The 16,735-nt window shown below is 49.6% G+C and overlaps 1 protein-coding gene across 1 annotated transcript in view; it reads left to right on the top strand.

Moving 5' to 3' along the window:
• SYN3 (synapsin III) overlaps nt 1-16,735 on the top strand; it is a 318,593-nt gene that overhangs the window by 278,798 nt on the left and 23,060 nt on the right. Inside the window, exon 8 of the mRNA XM_066590171.1 lies at nt 3,946-4,088. Within this exon, the coding sequence (XP_066446268.1) occupies nt 3,946-4,088 (143 nt within the window). The remainder of the gene's footprint in view (nt 1-3,945; nt 4,089-16,735) is intronic.

Below are 16,735 nucleotides of genomic sequence, written 5' to 3'. Positions count from 1 at the left end.
TCGTCCAATGGAGAGCGGCAATCACGAAAAAGTTCTAAAAAAGTTTTTAAAAACTTAGTTTCACCTCCCCTCATGGATCCGATCCATGAGGGGAGGTGAAAATACACATCTCGGGTCCTCCGCGATGTCCGGGTCTTCTGGGACCTGAAGTCCCCCTCTGCGCATGCGCGCCTGACGTCAATCATCGGGCGCGTGCACAGAGGAGCTCAGGCCCCGGGCAATTTAAAATCCCTCTGCTCCTGGCTGCCATTATTTTTAGGGAGTCTATTCTTATTTCGTGCAAGTGAGCAATGGGGCCTGGAATGTATTCAGTTGTGCCCTGCAATCCAACGGGTGTTCTTCCATTATAGGCCTAGCCATGTGTCCTGTAAGTAGATTAGGGCCACAAGGGGTATGTTGGTGAATATGACACAAACGGGGGGATCCATTTTGGGGTGAACGTCTTCATTCCGATGTACACTGTACAAAGAAAACAGTTTTTAAATTGACAAAAAAAATGAAAATTGTAATTTTTTCCTACTGCTTTGCTTAGATACATTAAAAAATTGTAGGGTAAAAATACACAGTACACCCCTAGATGAATTCGTTAAGGGGTCTACTGAGAATTTTGCGGTCATTTGTGGGGGTTCTTTATGGTTTTGGCCGCTCAAGGGCTCTACAAGTTTGCAATGGGGCCTGAAAGCCACCGGCTGCTCTTTTTGGTTTGGGCCTCTTTGTGAATCCAGACATAAGATTAGGGCCACAATGGGGATGTTTCTGAGTACAGGACAAACAGGGGGATCTATTTTGGGGTGCAAGTCTTCATTCATATGTGTGCTGTTAAAAAAAACTGTTTTTAAATTGTCAGAATTGCCAAAAAAACGAAAATCACAATTTTTTTCCTTCTGCTTTGCTTGAATTCATTCAAAAACTGTAGAATCAAAATCCGCAGTACACTGCTAGAGAAATTCGTTAAGGCGTCTACTTTTCAAAATGAGGTCATTTGTGGTAGTTTTCTATGGTTTTGGCCGCTCAAGAGCTCTACATGTGTGCTATGGGGCCTAAAAGGACTTCAAGCAAAATGTCTGTTCTGAAAGCCACCGGTTGCTCCGTTTAGTTTGGGCCCCGTTGTGTATCCAGACAGAAGATTAGGGTCACAATGGGGATGTCTCTGAACACGGGAGAAACAGGGGGATCTATTTTGGGGTGTAAATCCTCATTTTCATGTGCACTATAGGAAAAAATCCTGCCTTTAAAATGAACATATTTGCAAAAATATGACATTTTATTTTTTCTTCTCTAAATTGCATTTATTCCTGAAAAAAAACGTCGGTGAGAACACTCCGGACCCTCTCAGTGAATACAATAAGGGGTGTAGTTATTAAAATGGGGTCATTTGTGGGGGTGTCTATCATTCTGACACCTATGAGCCTTTGTAATCTTGGCTGGGGCAGGAAAACAAAATATTCCTCAAAATGCGGAAAAGTAATGTTAAATTTGTACGTCCACTAAATGGTTAAAAAAACGAAAGTTTTTCAAATGTGCGTCCAGAATAAAGTAAACAGATGGAAATATATATCTGAGCAAAAATGTGTGCAGCATGTTTGCACATATTTGAGATATTACATTTGAAAATGTGAAAAAATTACAATTTTTTAAAAATGTTGCCAATTTTGGCCCTTTTAATAAATAAACACAAATTTTATCGGACTATTTTTACCGCCTAAATGAAGTACAACATGTGGCGAAAAAAACATCAGAATCACTGGGATATGCAGAACCTTTACGGAGTTATGATATGTTAAAGTGACACATTAGATTTCCAAACTTTGGCTCTGTCACTAAGGCGCAAACGGGCTTCGTCACTAAGGGGTTAAATGTGACTGGCTTCTTCTCATCTCCGACTCCTCTAGTTCTACTGGTTTCTCTTCTCGGTCGGCGCATATAACGGGAAGAGGAGGCTGATAAGTGTAATGCCGTCACCCCGCTTCCCTCCTCAGCCCCCCTGATGTCTGTGCACCAGTGAGGTCATCGCCCGCTCCCACGTGTAACACAGCAGCCCGCCGCTCCTCCCTCTGTTATCCCAGCTGGCGGCTGCTTTGATAATGAGTCTCTTATAGATAGCGGAAAAAATTAAACCGTCAAACCCCACCAGAGGAAATCGATGCCACGCGGCTGCTGCGTCCGCCCGTCAATGTACCTGCTACTACCGAGGGCAATCTCCCATGACTCACCGACAAAAGCTACTTTGTACTAATTTGGAGTTCCATCCTGTCTTATACTCCAGTCACATCCAAAGCTGCGTACAGACTTCACTGCTCTCCATTGGAGACATATGGCGTTTTGTGTACGCTCAGCAACCCGCATGTTTTGTAATGAGTTAGTTCAAATGTCGTAAGGGGTCTCATATACTAATAGGCTGTACCAATAATTTGAGACCTCCATTTCCCATTAGGCCACATCCCTTTAGGCTAACCTACTCCCTTTGTGTCCCGTCACGTTAATAGTGCCTCTGTATGCCCCCCTCAGTAATAATGCCACCACATGTTCCCCTCAACAGTAATGCCCACCGTATCACCCCCCCTCAATAATACTTTCATACAGTGACATAAAGGAACAGCCTATACTCTGCTCTTTTGCTCCCACCGCTGCTCTAGTCCGCACCACTCCAGTCCCTCCCTAACTTCAAGGCAGTGTGATCATGTGATCCTTGCAGCCAATCCCAGGCCTCAGTGTTGGAAACCACTGAAGTCAGTGATTGGTGACAGCGATCATGTGCTAGATAGCATGTGATCGCATTACTCGGACGTGAGCAGGGGACTGGAGGAGTGAAAGGGATGAGTGTAGGCTGTTTCTTATTTTACTGCACTCCTGGCTGCCCTTCAGGGACACTTCCCCTACCTCCAGGAACGGCAGGACAGACTGCCAAACCTGGGACTGTCTCACTGAATCTAGGACAGTTTGAAGACATGGATTGCACATAGACCATCTATTGATTTCAACAGCCACCATGTAATACTTCATTCCACCTGTGGTGGCACTGCAGGGAAATTGAACACGCTGACAGGTACAAATTACAGCTGATCATTGGTGATCACAGTGATCAGCTAATCTTCAGGGAAGCTATTCTGCAAAAAGTAATCTTCTGAGGCAGAGTTCCCCTTTAAAGGCGTAAAGACATGATTTCTAATGTAGATCTAACCTCTGAAATGGTGTGAAATGTTCACAAGTGACGTCTGCCTTTATTTATTTTCTTCAAAACAGTCAATTTAGACAAAATTAGACCCCTCCCTCCAAAAAAATGTTACTGCATGAAGCTGCTGACACGAGTCTCATCGAATGTGATTAGCAGCGGTTCCCTTCTCGGGTATTTGACCTGCGCTGCCGCTCACCGCTCCTCCCAGTAAGCCGCCCCTGAGATGTCAGTCATAGGGGCAAAAAAAGTACGCAATAGGCTCTTATGACTTCCTTCCTGTAAAGCTTGCACATTTGTAGACCGCACAGATTGGGCCATGACTCATGTAGAACTAATGGGCGGCACGTGGTCTGCAATGTGCCACGTGGTCTGCAATGTGCCACGTGGCAGTGGAGGCCGTGCTCACTGTTTGGGATCCTCGGAAATGACCATTAATATTTGTCATGAACTGGATGATGATTACAGCTGGGAAAGCTCCAACTCCCATTCTGACAGTCCGGAATGTTTTTGGATTATTACAGACTTTTTATATTATCAGGTTTGATCTTATTTCTGTTCTGAATTATTGGAGTTTCTGTTCTGGAATTTATGTAGTCAAAAAATTCTTTAAACCCGTCTGTATTTATCCGGATTACTGGACTATATACTGTATATAACCAGGACCCCATTTAAGGGTATAACCGTATAACCCCAAATATCCTCATTGTTGGACTAGAGGAAGCTTTTCCCCATTGATTTCTGTTTATTTCTCTTCCTCCTCTCCCGCACAGATAAAGGTGGATAACCAGTACGACTTCCAGGATATGTCCAGCATCGTGGCCATGGCAAAAACCTACGTGACCACTGAGCCGTTCATAGACTCCAAATACGACATCCGTATCCAGAAGATTGGGAATAACTACAAGGCTTATATGTAAGGGTGACGCCCCTGCATTGTCCCTCCTGCACTTCTGAAATTGTATTATTCACCCCCTGTGCTTCTCCCTACATTGTGTCATTGTCCCTCCTGGACTTCTCCCTGCATTGCATCATTCGCCCCCCTGCACTTCACCCTGTGTTGTGTTATTCTCCCTGCACTTCTCCCTACATCGTGTCATTGTTTCCACGGCTCTTCTACTTGGGTTGTCTCATTGTCTCCCCTGCATTGTGACATTGACCCTCCTGCAAGTCGCCTTGAATTCTGTTATTGTCACCCTGTGACTCTCTCTGTATCATATCATTATCTCACCTGCCCTTCTCCCTACATTGGGTCACTGTCTCCCCTGCCCTTCTCCCTACATTGGGTCACTGTCTCCCCTGCATTTCTCCATACATTGGGTCACTGTCTCCCCTGCATTTCTCCATACATTGGGTCACTGTCTCCCCTGCACTTCTCCATACATTGGCTCACTGTCTCCCCTGCACTTCTCCATACATTGGGTCACTGTCTCCCCTGCACTTCTCCATACATTGGGTCACTGTCTCCCCTGCACTTCTCCATACATTGGGTCACTGTCTCCCCTGCACTTCTCCATACATTGGGTCACTGTCTCCCCTGCACTTCTCCCTACATTGGGTCACTGTCTCCCCTGCACTTCTCCCTACATTGGGTCACTGTCTCCCCTGCACTTCTCCATACATTGGGTCACTGTCTCCCCTGCACTTCTCCCTACATTGGGTCACTGTCTCCCCTGCACTTCTCCCTACATTGGGTCACTGTCTCCCCTGCACTTCTCCCTACATTGGGTCACTGTCTCCCCTGCACTTCTCCCTACATTGGGTCACTGTCTCCCCTGCACTTCTCCCTACATTGGGTCACTGTCTCCCCTGCACTTCTCCATACATTGGGTCACTGTCTCCCCTGCACTTCTCCATACATTGGGTCACTGACTCCCCTGCACTTCTCCATACATTGGGTCACTGTCTCCCCTGCACTTCTCCCTACATTGGGTCACTGTCTCCCCTGCACTTCTCCCTACATTGGGTCACTGTCTCCCCTGCACTTCTCCCTACATTGGGTCACTGACTCCCCTGCACTTCTCCATACATTGGGTCACTGTCTCCCCTGCACTTCTCCATACATTGGGTCACTGTCTCCCCTGCACTTCTCCATACATTGGGTCACTGTCTCCCCTGCACTTCTCCATACATTGGGTCACTGTCTCCCCTGCACTTCTCTATACATTGGGTCACTGTCTCCCCTGCACTTCTCCATACATTGGGTCACTGTCTCCCCTGCACTTCTCCATACATTGGGTCACTGTCTCCCCTGCACTTCTCCATACATTGGCTCACTGTCTCCCCTGCACTTCTCCCTACATTGGGTCACTGACTCCCCTGCACTTCTCCATACATTGGGTCACTGTCTCCCCTGCACTTCTCCATACATTGGGTCACTGTCTCCCCTGCACTTCTCCCTACATTGGGTTACTGTCTCCCCTGCACTTCTCCATACATTGGGTCACGGTCTCCCCTGCCCTTCTCCATACATTGGGTCACGGTCTCCCCTGCCCTTCTCCCTACATTGGGTCACTGTCTCCCCTGCCCTTCTCCCTACATTGGGTCACTGTCTCCCCTGCACTTCTCCCTACATTGGGTCACTGTCTCCCCTGCACTTCTCCATACATTGGGTCACTGTCTCCCCTGCACTTCTCCATACATTGGGTCACTGTCTCCCCTGCACTTCTCCATACATTGGGTCACTGTCTCCCCTGCACTTCTCCATACATTGGGTCACTGTCTCCCCTGCACTTCTCCATACATTGGGTCACTGTCTCCCCTGCACTTCTCTATACATTGGGTCACTGTCTCCCCTGCACTTCTCCATACATTGGGTCACTGTCTCCCCTGCACTTCTCCATACATTGGGTCACAGTCTCCCCTGCACTTCTCCATACATTGGCTCACTGTCTCCCCTGCACTTCTCCCTACATTGGGTCACTGACTCCCCTGCACTTCTCCATACATTGGGTCACTGTCTCCCCTGCACTTCTCCATACATTGGGTCACTGTCTCCCCTGCACTTCTCCATACATTGGGTCACTGTCTCCCCTGCACTTCTCCCTACATTGGGTCACTGTCTCCCCTGCCCTTCTCCATACATTGGGTCACGGTCTCCCCTGCCCTTCTCCCTACATTGGGTCACTGTCTCCCCTGCACTTCTCCCTACATTGGGTCACTGTCTCCCCTGCACTTCTCCCTACATTGGGTCACTGTCTCCCCTGCACTTCTCCCTACATTGGGTCACTGTCTCCCCTGCACTTCTCCATACATTGGGTCACTGTCTCCCCTGCACTTCTCCATACATTGGGTCACTGTCTCCCCTGCACTTCTCCATACATTGGGTCACTGTCTCCCCTGCACTTCTCCATACATTGGGTCACTGTCTCCCCTGCACTTCTCCATACATTGGGTCACTGTCTCCCCTGCACTTCTCCATACATTGGGTCACTGTCTCCCCTGCACTTCTCCATACATTGGGTCACTGTCTCCCCTGCACTTCTCCCTACATTGGGTCACTGACTCCCCTGCACTTCTCCATACATTGGGTCACTGTCTCCCCTGCACTTCTCCATACATTGGGTCACTGTCTCCCCTGCACTTCTCCCTACATTGGGTCACTGTCTCCCCTGCACTTCTCCATACATTGGGTCACGGTCTCCCCTGCCCTTCTCCCTACATTGGGTCACTGTCTCCCCTGCCCTTCTCCCTACATTGGGTCACTGTCTCCCCTGCACTTCTCCCTACATTGGGTCACTGTCTCCCCTGCACTTCTCCATACATTGGCTCACTGTCTCCCCTGCACTTCTCCATACATTGGCTCACTGTCTCCCCTGCACTTCTCCATACATTGGCTCACTGTCTCCCCTGCACTTCTCCATACATTGGCTCACTGTCTCCCCTGCACTTCTCCATACATTGGGTCATTGTCTCCCCTGCACTTCTCCATACATTGGGTCACTGTCTCCCCTGCACTTCTCCATACATTGGGTCACTGTCTCCCCTGCACTTCTCCATACATTGGGTCACTGTCTCCCCTGCACTTCTCCATACATTGGGTCACTGTCTCCCCTGCACTTCTCCATACATTGGGTCACGGTCTCCCCTGCCCTTCTCCCTACATTGGGTCACGGTCTCCCCTGCCCTTCTCCCTACATTGGGTCACTGTCTCCCCTGCCCTTCTCCCTACATTGGGTCACTGTCTCCCCTGCACTTCTCTCTGTATCATGTTATTCTCTCCTCTGCAGTAAGCCAAATAACTGACACTTTGTGATAACCAGTAGGTGAATCTGTGAACCATTGCCGCTCTCCTGTGGGTTGGCACCCAGTTTTCCCAGAATCCTGAACAGGAAATCTAGATAACATGTTTACCACTCCGATATTGCACCATAACTAAAGGCCTATTTACACACAAAGATAATCTTTCAAACAGCTGAAAGATTTAAAGATTTAGCAATCTTTTTGCATAAAGTGTTAATGGCCATTAACACTTTATCATCTTCATTTGCATGTAAAAGGGCCTCGAAGAGCTGTTTGCAGAGCCCAGCGTGTGAGTAATCACAGGCAGCTGCATTTTTCTGTCGCGACTGCAAGCAGGTCACAATGTTATCTGCTGACTCCCATGGAGATACCAGCCTGCAGTCTACTGACCGATAAACAATGATACTATTGTTTCAGCTGGTATTCCGCTCGGGGAACACAGCCGGAGTATGAAGAACACAGCAGTCCAGCTGTGTTCTGTATACCCCACTCAGAGCGTTCAGCTGTATACCAGCTGAGCACTCCAAGAAGACAACAGCTGTATGCAGAAGACAGCGCTCCAGCTTGACTTCTGCATACAGCGTGAGCCTTCGTTTACACGCTTATGCAAAGTGAACGCTCAGAACAGTCACTCACACCGCCGTATGAGCGACCATCTTGCCCTGTAAATGCACACAACGATTATCGCTCAGATGTCTTTTGAGCAGATTTTCTGTGATAATCGTTGTGTCTAAATGGACCTTTAGTTCACCTTAAAATCACCGTTCAAACGACAAGTGCCCGATGCCCAATGCCCGATGCCCGGTGCTCGGTGCCCCCGGTCACATGTAACAGTTATCCTCCATTTTTGGTCATTTGAATGAATTTTGAGTGATAATCATTTCGTGTAAATGGGCCTTAAGAAAGCCTGGAGTACCACAGTCTGTGGCAGCTGTGACAGTTACTATGTTGCTCTTCACACAACTTTCCCAGAGTGATGAATGGCAAACCTGCATAGTATTACAGTAATGCCTCCATAGTGCTGCCTGCCTGAGCGGATCAGTCCCTTGGCGAGCTGTGATGCCATACTGGTCACCTTACATGGCTTCTAATGGTTCTACTAGTGGAGGCTTTGCATCACATGGAGATTATGAGTACAGTAAAGGGTTAAGTATGGAGTGTGAGATGAGGTCAGCCGACTCCCAGCAGCTTCCAGGATGCAGTGATTGTTCGGTTAATGTCTTTGCTGTCGTCATTTTGGAGACCCTGGACCGGGGGTCCCAACCCGTCTACACAGATGGGATTACTGGAAGACTAGCGGCTGTCAGGTGCCTGCGGCCAAATGACACCGAACACATGGTGGCTGCGGAGAAAGTGATGGGAAATCCCCGCCGTACGTGGAGGGAGGACACCCTGCTGACTCATAATATACATATTCAAGTCAGTAATGCCAAAACCAAACTGTGCCTGCCTTACATATAGCACTATACTGCAGAGCTGCACTCACTATTCTGCTGATGGAGTCACTGTGTACATACATTACTTATCCTGTACTGATCCTGAGTTACATCCTGTATTATACTCCAGAGCTGCACTCACTATTCTGCTGGTGGAGTCACTGTGTACATACATTACTTATCCTGTACTGCTCCTGAGTTACATCCTGTATTATACTGCAGAGCTGCACTCACTATTCTGCTGGAGGAGTCACTGTGTACATACATTACTTATCCTGTACTGATCCTGAGTTACATCCTGTATTATACTGCAGAGCTGCACTCACTATTCTGCTGGTGGGGTCACCGTGTACATACATTACTTATCCTGTACTGCTCCTGAGTTACATCCTGTATTATACTGCAGAGCTGCACTCACTATTGTACTGGTGGAGTCACTGTGTACATACATTACGTATCCTGTACTGATCCTGAGTTACATCCTGTATTATACTCCAGAGCTGCACTCACTATTCTGCTGGAGGAGTCACTGTGTACATACATTACTTATCCTGTACTGATCCTGAGTTACATCCTGTATTATACTGCAGAGCTGCACTCACTATTCTGCTGCTGGAGTCACTGTGTACATACATTACTTATCCTGTACTGCTCCTGAGTTACATCCTGTATTATACTCCAGAGCTGCACTCACTATTCTGCTGGTGGAGTCACTGTGTACATACATCACTTATCCTGTACTGATCCTGAGTTACATCCTGTATTATACTCCAGAGCTGCACTCACTATTCTGCTGGTGGAGTCACTGTGTACATACATTACTTATCCTGTACTGCTCCTGAGTTACATCCTGTATTATACTGCAGAGCTGCACTCACTATTCTGCTGGAGGAGTCACTGTGTACATACATTACTTATCCTGTACTGATCCTGAGTTACATCCTGTATTATACTCCAGAGCTGCACTCACTATTCTGCTGGTGGAGTCACTGTGTACATACATTACTTATCCTGTACTGCTCCTGAGTTACATCCTGTATTATACTGCAGAGCTGCACTCACTATTCTGCTGGAGGAGTCACTGTGTACATACATTACTTATCCTGTACTGCTCCTGAGTTACATCCTGTATTATACCCCAGAGCTGCACTCACTATTCTGCTGGTGGAGTCACTGTGTACATACATTACTTATCCTGTACTGCTCCTGAGTTACATCCTGTATTATACTGCAGAGCTGCACTCACTATTCTGCTGGTGGAGTCACTGTGTACATACATTACTTATCCTGTACTGCTCCTGAGTTACATCCTGTATTATACCCCAGAGCTGCACTCACTATTCTGCTGGTGGAGTCACTGTGTACATACATTACTTATCCTGTACTGCTCCTGAGTTACATCCTGTATTATACCCCAGAGCTGCACTCACTATTCTGCTGGTGGAGTCACTGTGTACATACATTACTTATCCTGTACTGACCCTGAGTTACATCCTGTATTATACTGCAGAGCTGCACTCACTATTCTGCTGGTGGAGTCACTGTATACATACATTACTTATCCTGTACTGACCCTGAGTTACATCCTGTAGATCTTTTATTATAAAAGTATGAAACATAACAATAAAAGCAAACTGTAACAATAGTAAATAATAATAATACAACCGTATACAGAGATAAGGCCCTTCACCCAGAGTCCATGGTCCACAAACAAAAGAAACCCCATGTCTGGACTCCCCTCCCCCCTGCCGCACACTCGCACACACACTCAAAGCAAAACACAATATACCTAAAAGAAGAGCATCCAGCTATCCAGAAGAGAAAACTAAAACTAAAACTACAGGTCCAGCCGTACCGCACTGAAACCCCATCATAAACAAAATTAGGCAATAACGTAAACATAACATATATATATATACCAATAATTAACTAAATATGAAAATAAAGACCAAGCCAACCGGCATACAAAAATAACTAAAGAAAATATTTTTTTTTTTTTTGGGTCCCCAGTGCAGCTCAGGGGCCATGCCTGCTCCATCAGTCCGTGCCCAGAGTTCTAAAGTTCAGGACGTGCCAAGCCACACCAGGGTTTTTGTTTTTTTTTAATATATATAAACTGTACAACACTCTGCCTGCCGCAGCCTGGGGGCCATGCCCGCTCCACCAGTCCGTGCCCAGAGTTCAATGTTCGGGACGTGCCAGGCTACGGCTCAAGGCGTGAAACCACTCCCCCCAACCCCCCACCCAACCTAACTACCACCCAGAACGTGAATATATACATATAAAACATACAATAACCAATATACATGACATACACGATATATTAACATAACCCGAAAGCCTAAGGTCGGCTCACCTGCAGCCCTACTTCACTCCATTTTGCCCAAATCAAAACAAAAAGCTTTATGGTGCACTCACAGCCCGCCACCGGGATTGGAGGTGATAAGCCGGGCACAGACATCACAATGTACTATCCCTTGCATTTTCTCCCTATTCTTTCCCTAATTTGCCCTAGACTGTCCTTAGTCTGCCCCTCAGTCTGACCCTTCATGGAAAACTGTCCCTGCCCTATCCCTCCTCTCTCCCTATCCTGTCCCTATTCTCTCCCTACTCTGCCCCTAGAAAATTAAGAAAAACAAACTGTCCCTAACGAAATACAAGCCCTCTCCATAGGAGAGAAGCTTTAGATGTGCCCAGCCTCTCATACTCCAAAGAACGCACCTTCACCAGGTCACCCAGGATGTTCCTACATACCGTATCCACGGGGAGGACTTTCAGCTCCGTCGGGATTAAACACCGTGCACTCCAGATGTGGAACCTGACCACTAGGCTAACTAGAAATAAAGTGCAGCGGTCCCTGCCACCAAGACCTCTGAACGCTCCATAAGCCCACTCCGCATAGGAGAGGTGTGCCAGCTGACGCCAGCCTATGGAGACCCCTACCCGTTGGTATACCTCTGTATTAAAGGGGCACTGAAGCAGGAAATGCTCCATGCTTTCCAGCACGTCGCTGCACTCCTGACGGGGGCAACCCCTGTCAATCAGAGGCCTGCTCTTCAAGTTACCCCTTACATACAGTCTCCCGTGAAAGCAGCGCCAAGCCAAGTCCCAAAACTTCAAGGGGACCCGGGTTGAATTCAGTAAACGTAACCCTCCCTCCAGGTCCCGACTTGGGCAGTCCTTGAGCGCCAGGGGCTTCTGGAAATGGGTCAACAGGACTCTTTCGTCGAGGAGCCTCCTCGTCAGAGTCCTGATCTCCCACATCCCCAGACCCCACCGGCGTATCACCTTCAGAACCAAGGTAGCGTAAGCCGGGAGATGTCCGTGCTGCGTGCGAAGGTCCTTCACTCGCCCTCCTGTCTCCCATTCCTGGAAGAAGGGCCGAAACCATCCCCTGCAGGAGTAGACCCACGGAGGAGCCCTCTCTTGCCAGAGGTTGCCTATGTTGATCTTAAAAAAAGTGTTTACAAGAAACACCACGGGGTTGACCATAGACAACCCCCCTAGTCTCCTCGTGCGGTATGTAACATCTCTCCTGATCAGGTTCAACCTGTTCCCCCACAACATTAGGAAGAACAGGTTGTAGACCCGAGTCCAGAGAGGTTCTGGCAAAATGCATACGCTGCCCAGGTAGATGAATAACGGGAGCAGGTATGTTTTGATCAGGCTAATTCTTTCCCGAAGGGTCAAAGACCAACCCTTCCACTGGTTTACCTTGTGAGTTGCACCATCCAGCCTGTCCACCCAATTTTGCATGGGGTAATCCCCCTGGCCGAATTTGATGCCAAGTACTTTTGCTGAAGTTTGGGGCACCGGAAGGGTGTCCGGGAGATCAAACGTAGGATCCCCCCTTCCTAACCAGAGACTTTCACACTTATCCCAGTTGACCATAGACCCGGAAGCTTCCGAGTAGCGGTCCACCTCCGACACCACAAACTCCGCCTCCTCTCTCGAGGACACGAAGAGCGTGACATCATCGGCGTATGCCACTGCCCTCAGGGTAGCCTCCGGCACCGCCCGGTCCATCCCGACCCCTGCTATAGGTCCACAATCAACCCTCCTAAGGAAGGGATCTATCGCAAACGCATACAACAGGGGACTTAGAGGACAGCCCTGGCGGACGCCGGACGCCACCTCAAAAGGGCGGCCGGGCCAACCGTTCACCAGCGGGAAAGTCTCAGCCCCTGCATACAAAGTTCGCAGCCAATCAACAAACCCCACTGGCAGGCCGTATCTCAGAAGGACGGACCAGAGGTACTCGTGATTAACCCGATCAAACGCTTTGGCCTGATCCAAGGACAGCAGGTACCCCTCCCAGTGACCAGCCCTACCCTGCTCCACTGCCTCCCGGACACCGAGAACAGCGCTAAAGGTGCTACGGCCTGGAACAGAGCAATGCTGCGCCCCCGAGAGGAGCTGGGGTGCAAACTTGACCAGCCGATTAAACAGCACTTTTGCCAGAACCTTCCTGTCCGTATTGAGAAGCGCTATGGGACGCCAGTTCTCAATACGGCTCGAGTCTTTACCTTTTGACAGAATGATCAAGGCCGACCTCCTCATTGACTTTGGCAGAGTGCCCGAGGAAAGACACTCATTTAATACCTCCGTCAAGAGGGGACTCAAGAGGCCCTTGAAGGTCTTATAATACTCAGATGTTAATCCATCCGGACCTGGCGACTTTTTGGGCCGGAGCCCATCAATCGCCAGTCTAACTTCCTCTTCTCTGATCTCTTCTGTCAAAACGCCAAGAGAGGTGTCCACCCCTGGCCCAGGGACAGTTTCAGCCAGGAAAGCCGACATCACTTCCGAATCTAGATCCCTCTTTCCCAAGAGTTGCGAGTAGTAGGATCTGACGACCTCCAGAATCCCTGATCTGGATCGATTCAGGGACCCCGTACTGTCAATCAGTCCAGTGACCACTTTACTATTCACTGACATCCTACAGTTTTTGTAAGGGTCGGGCGAGCGGTACTTCCCGAAATCCCTCTCAAAAACCAAGGATGCGTGTCTGTCATACTGGCACGTCTTGAGTAAAGATTTCACTCTGGAGATCTCCTCGCGGCTACCTCCAGTCGAAACGAGATGTTCGAGTTTCCTCCTCAGGCCATTGTACAGGCGGTACCTGTCCAGGCATCTGAGGTTGGAGAGCTCACGGAAGAACCTCGCCGCCCTCCTCTTGAACATCTCCCACCACTCTGACTTACTGCTACAGAGATCCAGTAATGGTACCTGGCTCTGCAGAAAATCCTCAAAGGACTGTCTTATCTCTGCTTCCTCCAGGAGTGATGAATTCAGTCTCCACAAACCTCTACCCATCCGGGGGGTCTCTGCAACATTCAGAGAAAACAAAATCAGACAGTGGTCGGAGAATTCCACCTCAACAACGGACACTGGTGAAGAGATGGCTTCCTCCTTCAAATAAAACCTGTCTATTCTAGACCTGCTCTGACCTCTATAATAGGTGAACCCCTCGTGGCCTGGGGTGTGCCGGATGTGGACATCCACCAGGCGAGCCTCGCTAGCTACACTATTAAGTGCGACGCCATCAAAAGTCAACCGCCTGTCTCCAGAGCCTCCCCTATCGCGGGCTCTTGTGACTGTATTAAAGTCACCTCCAAAGACAACTTGGCGGCTGGTAAAAAGGTAGGGCTTGATCCTCATAAAGAGACTCTTCCTGTCCTTTTTTGACTGGGGACCATAGATGTTTACAAGTCTCAATTCTTGTCCCTTCATGAGGACATCTAAGATCAGGCACCTTCCCATTTCTAATTCAATTACTCGTCGGCATTCGACCGCTGCGGTAAAAAGGACCGCCACTCCGCTATACGGCTCGGCCGCAAGAGACCAGTAGGAAGGGCCTGACCTCCACTCCCTTTTTGCCTTATGTATGGCTGCCAAATCAGACAGCCTGGTCTCCTGCAAAAATAAAATGTCGGCTTCAACGCGGCCGAGAAAATCAAAGGCCGCAAATCTAGCCGTATCTGACTTAATGCTGGCAACGTTAATTGATGCCAGAGTCAGCGGAGTGGGTGCCGCCATCATGAGTGATTAAATTAGATGGCTTTCTTCCTCACACCCGCTTCTTCGGGGTCGGAGGAAAGCCCCTTGCTTCTTTTTTTGGACACAGATGTGTCCATAGCAGGGGATCCCCCGACCCCATCGTCCTTGTTTCCAGGCTCCAGAGTAGCCCCCTCCCCGGAAGGAACTAGGCCTCCACGAGGAGGAGACTCAGTGCCCCCTGTTGACCCTTTCTTTGCCCCAGGCACCTTGCCCTTCGCTTCCCCCTCAGAGGAGGAAGAGATGTCTTGAAGGGCCCGGTACCTATTGGAGAGTCCAACTGGAGGCGAGCAGGCTTCTCCTTCCAGTACTTGGCCAGGGGTGGGAGAAGATCTTGAATCCCCCCTTCGCTTTCTCCTAGTGGCACCTAGCTTACGCCGTTTCTCTAACCACCTCTTTCCTTCCTCATCCACACTCTCATAGTGGGAGGAATCTGAAGAGTTGGTCTTTCCCTCCTCCCTCTGGATCCTCCTGTCCTCTTCATCCACTTCGCTGTCCCTCAAAGCCTCAGCCGCGAGATTTGCTTCAGGAACAGGGGCCACCATTGATCCACCTGCTGTGGGCGCTCCTGTCAGCTCCCTGCTCCGTCTGCGCTTGTCCTGACGCCTCTGCTCAGCAGGCGTCTTTTGCCGGTTCTTCCCTGGCTCCTGAGCTCCTCCACCTCTGCTAGTCCCCTCACCCGCAGAGGCCGCACCGTGGCCCCCATCCGTAGGTGCTGAGACCGCATTGGCAAAGGAGCGTGGACAGCGACTGAATGGGTGACCAAGGTCACCACACAGGTTACACCTAATCTCTGCACAGGAGGCGGCTAGATGACCCACACCCCCACACAGAGCGCACTTCAAGGTCTTACAAGCGGCGCTCAAGTGTGAGGGGTCGCCGCACCTGTGGCAGAGCTTCGGCTGCCCCTGGTAAAAGGCCAAGATACGATCCCTGCCGAGGAAGGCTGCAGAAGGTATGTGTGCCACTGAGTTTCCTGAACGCTTCAGCTTGACCATGAATGTCCAGGCCCCGGACCAGATGCCGTGCTCATCCCGGTTCTTTCTGGGCATGTCTGTCACCTCTCCGTATCGACCGAGCCACGTCATAATATCAAAACAAGAAAGCGACTCGTTACGAGTCAAAACGGTCACCTTCTTGACTTCGTTCTGGCGAGACACCACCTGGACGGCAAAGTCTCGCCAGCCGGGCTCGCTTTTCATCAGCTCGTAATTCCCCCAGAAGAGTTCTAGCCCCTCTGGGCGAACGAAGCTGATGTCAAACTCAGACGTGCCGAAGGGATGGATCAGGGCAAAGATGTCAACCGCCCTGAAGCCCATCTTCAGTAGAAGCTCCACTACTCTCGCCCTCGGGGGGCATGTATCATTGCCCCTCCAACGAAGACGGACCACATTCCTACGACCTGCGTCCTGCCCGGGTGTTGGTAGGGACCATACGGTCTCCCCCCTTTGCTCTCGGAAGGCTCCTAAGCCGTGTCTCTCTGTCCAAAGAGATAGGTTCACCTCTCTTCCTCCAACTGTGATTGAACTCTCCCCCTTCCGTAGAGCCCCCAGGAGGCGCTGTTGCAATACGCCCTCTCTAGAGCCTGGAGACAAGGAGGACCCCTCCCCTCCAGCGGCGACACTGGCATAACTCCTACCAGCTGTGGTCGCCACCGGAGGGGCGACTGGAACCTGTGATGTGCCCTGACCATCCCTAGAACCTGTGCCTATATTTACAGTAGGTGCCCCTGTGCCGGGAACAGTAGCTGCAGCCCGTGCCTCCGAGTGCGTCGGAGCATCAGACACACGGGCCGCACCAGACATATCCACACCTTTCATACCAAGAC

The sequence above is a fragment of the Eleutherodactylus coqui genome, chromosome 2 (genome assembly GCF_035609145.1).
Source record: "Eleutherodactylus coqui strain aEleCoq1 chromosome 2, aEleCoq1.hap1, whole genome shotgun sequence".
NCBI lineage: Eukaryota > Metazoa > Chordata > Amphibia > Anura > Eleutherodactylidae > Eleutherodactylus > Eleutherodactylus coqui.
This window is presented reverse-complemented; position numbering and strand designations above follow the sequence as displayed.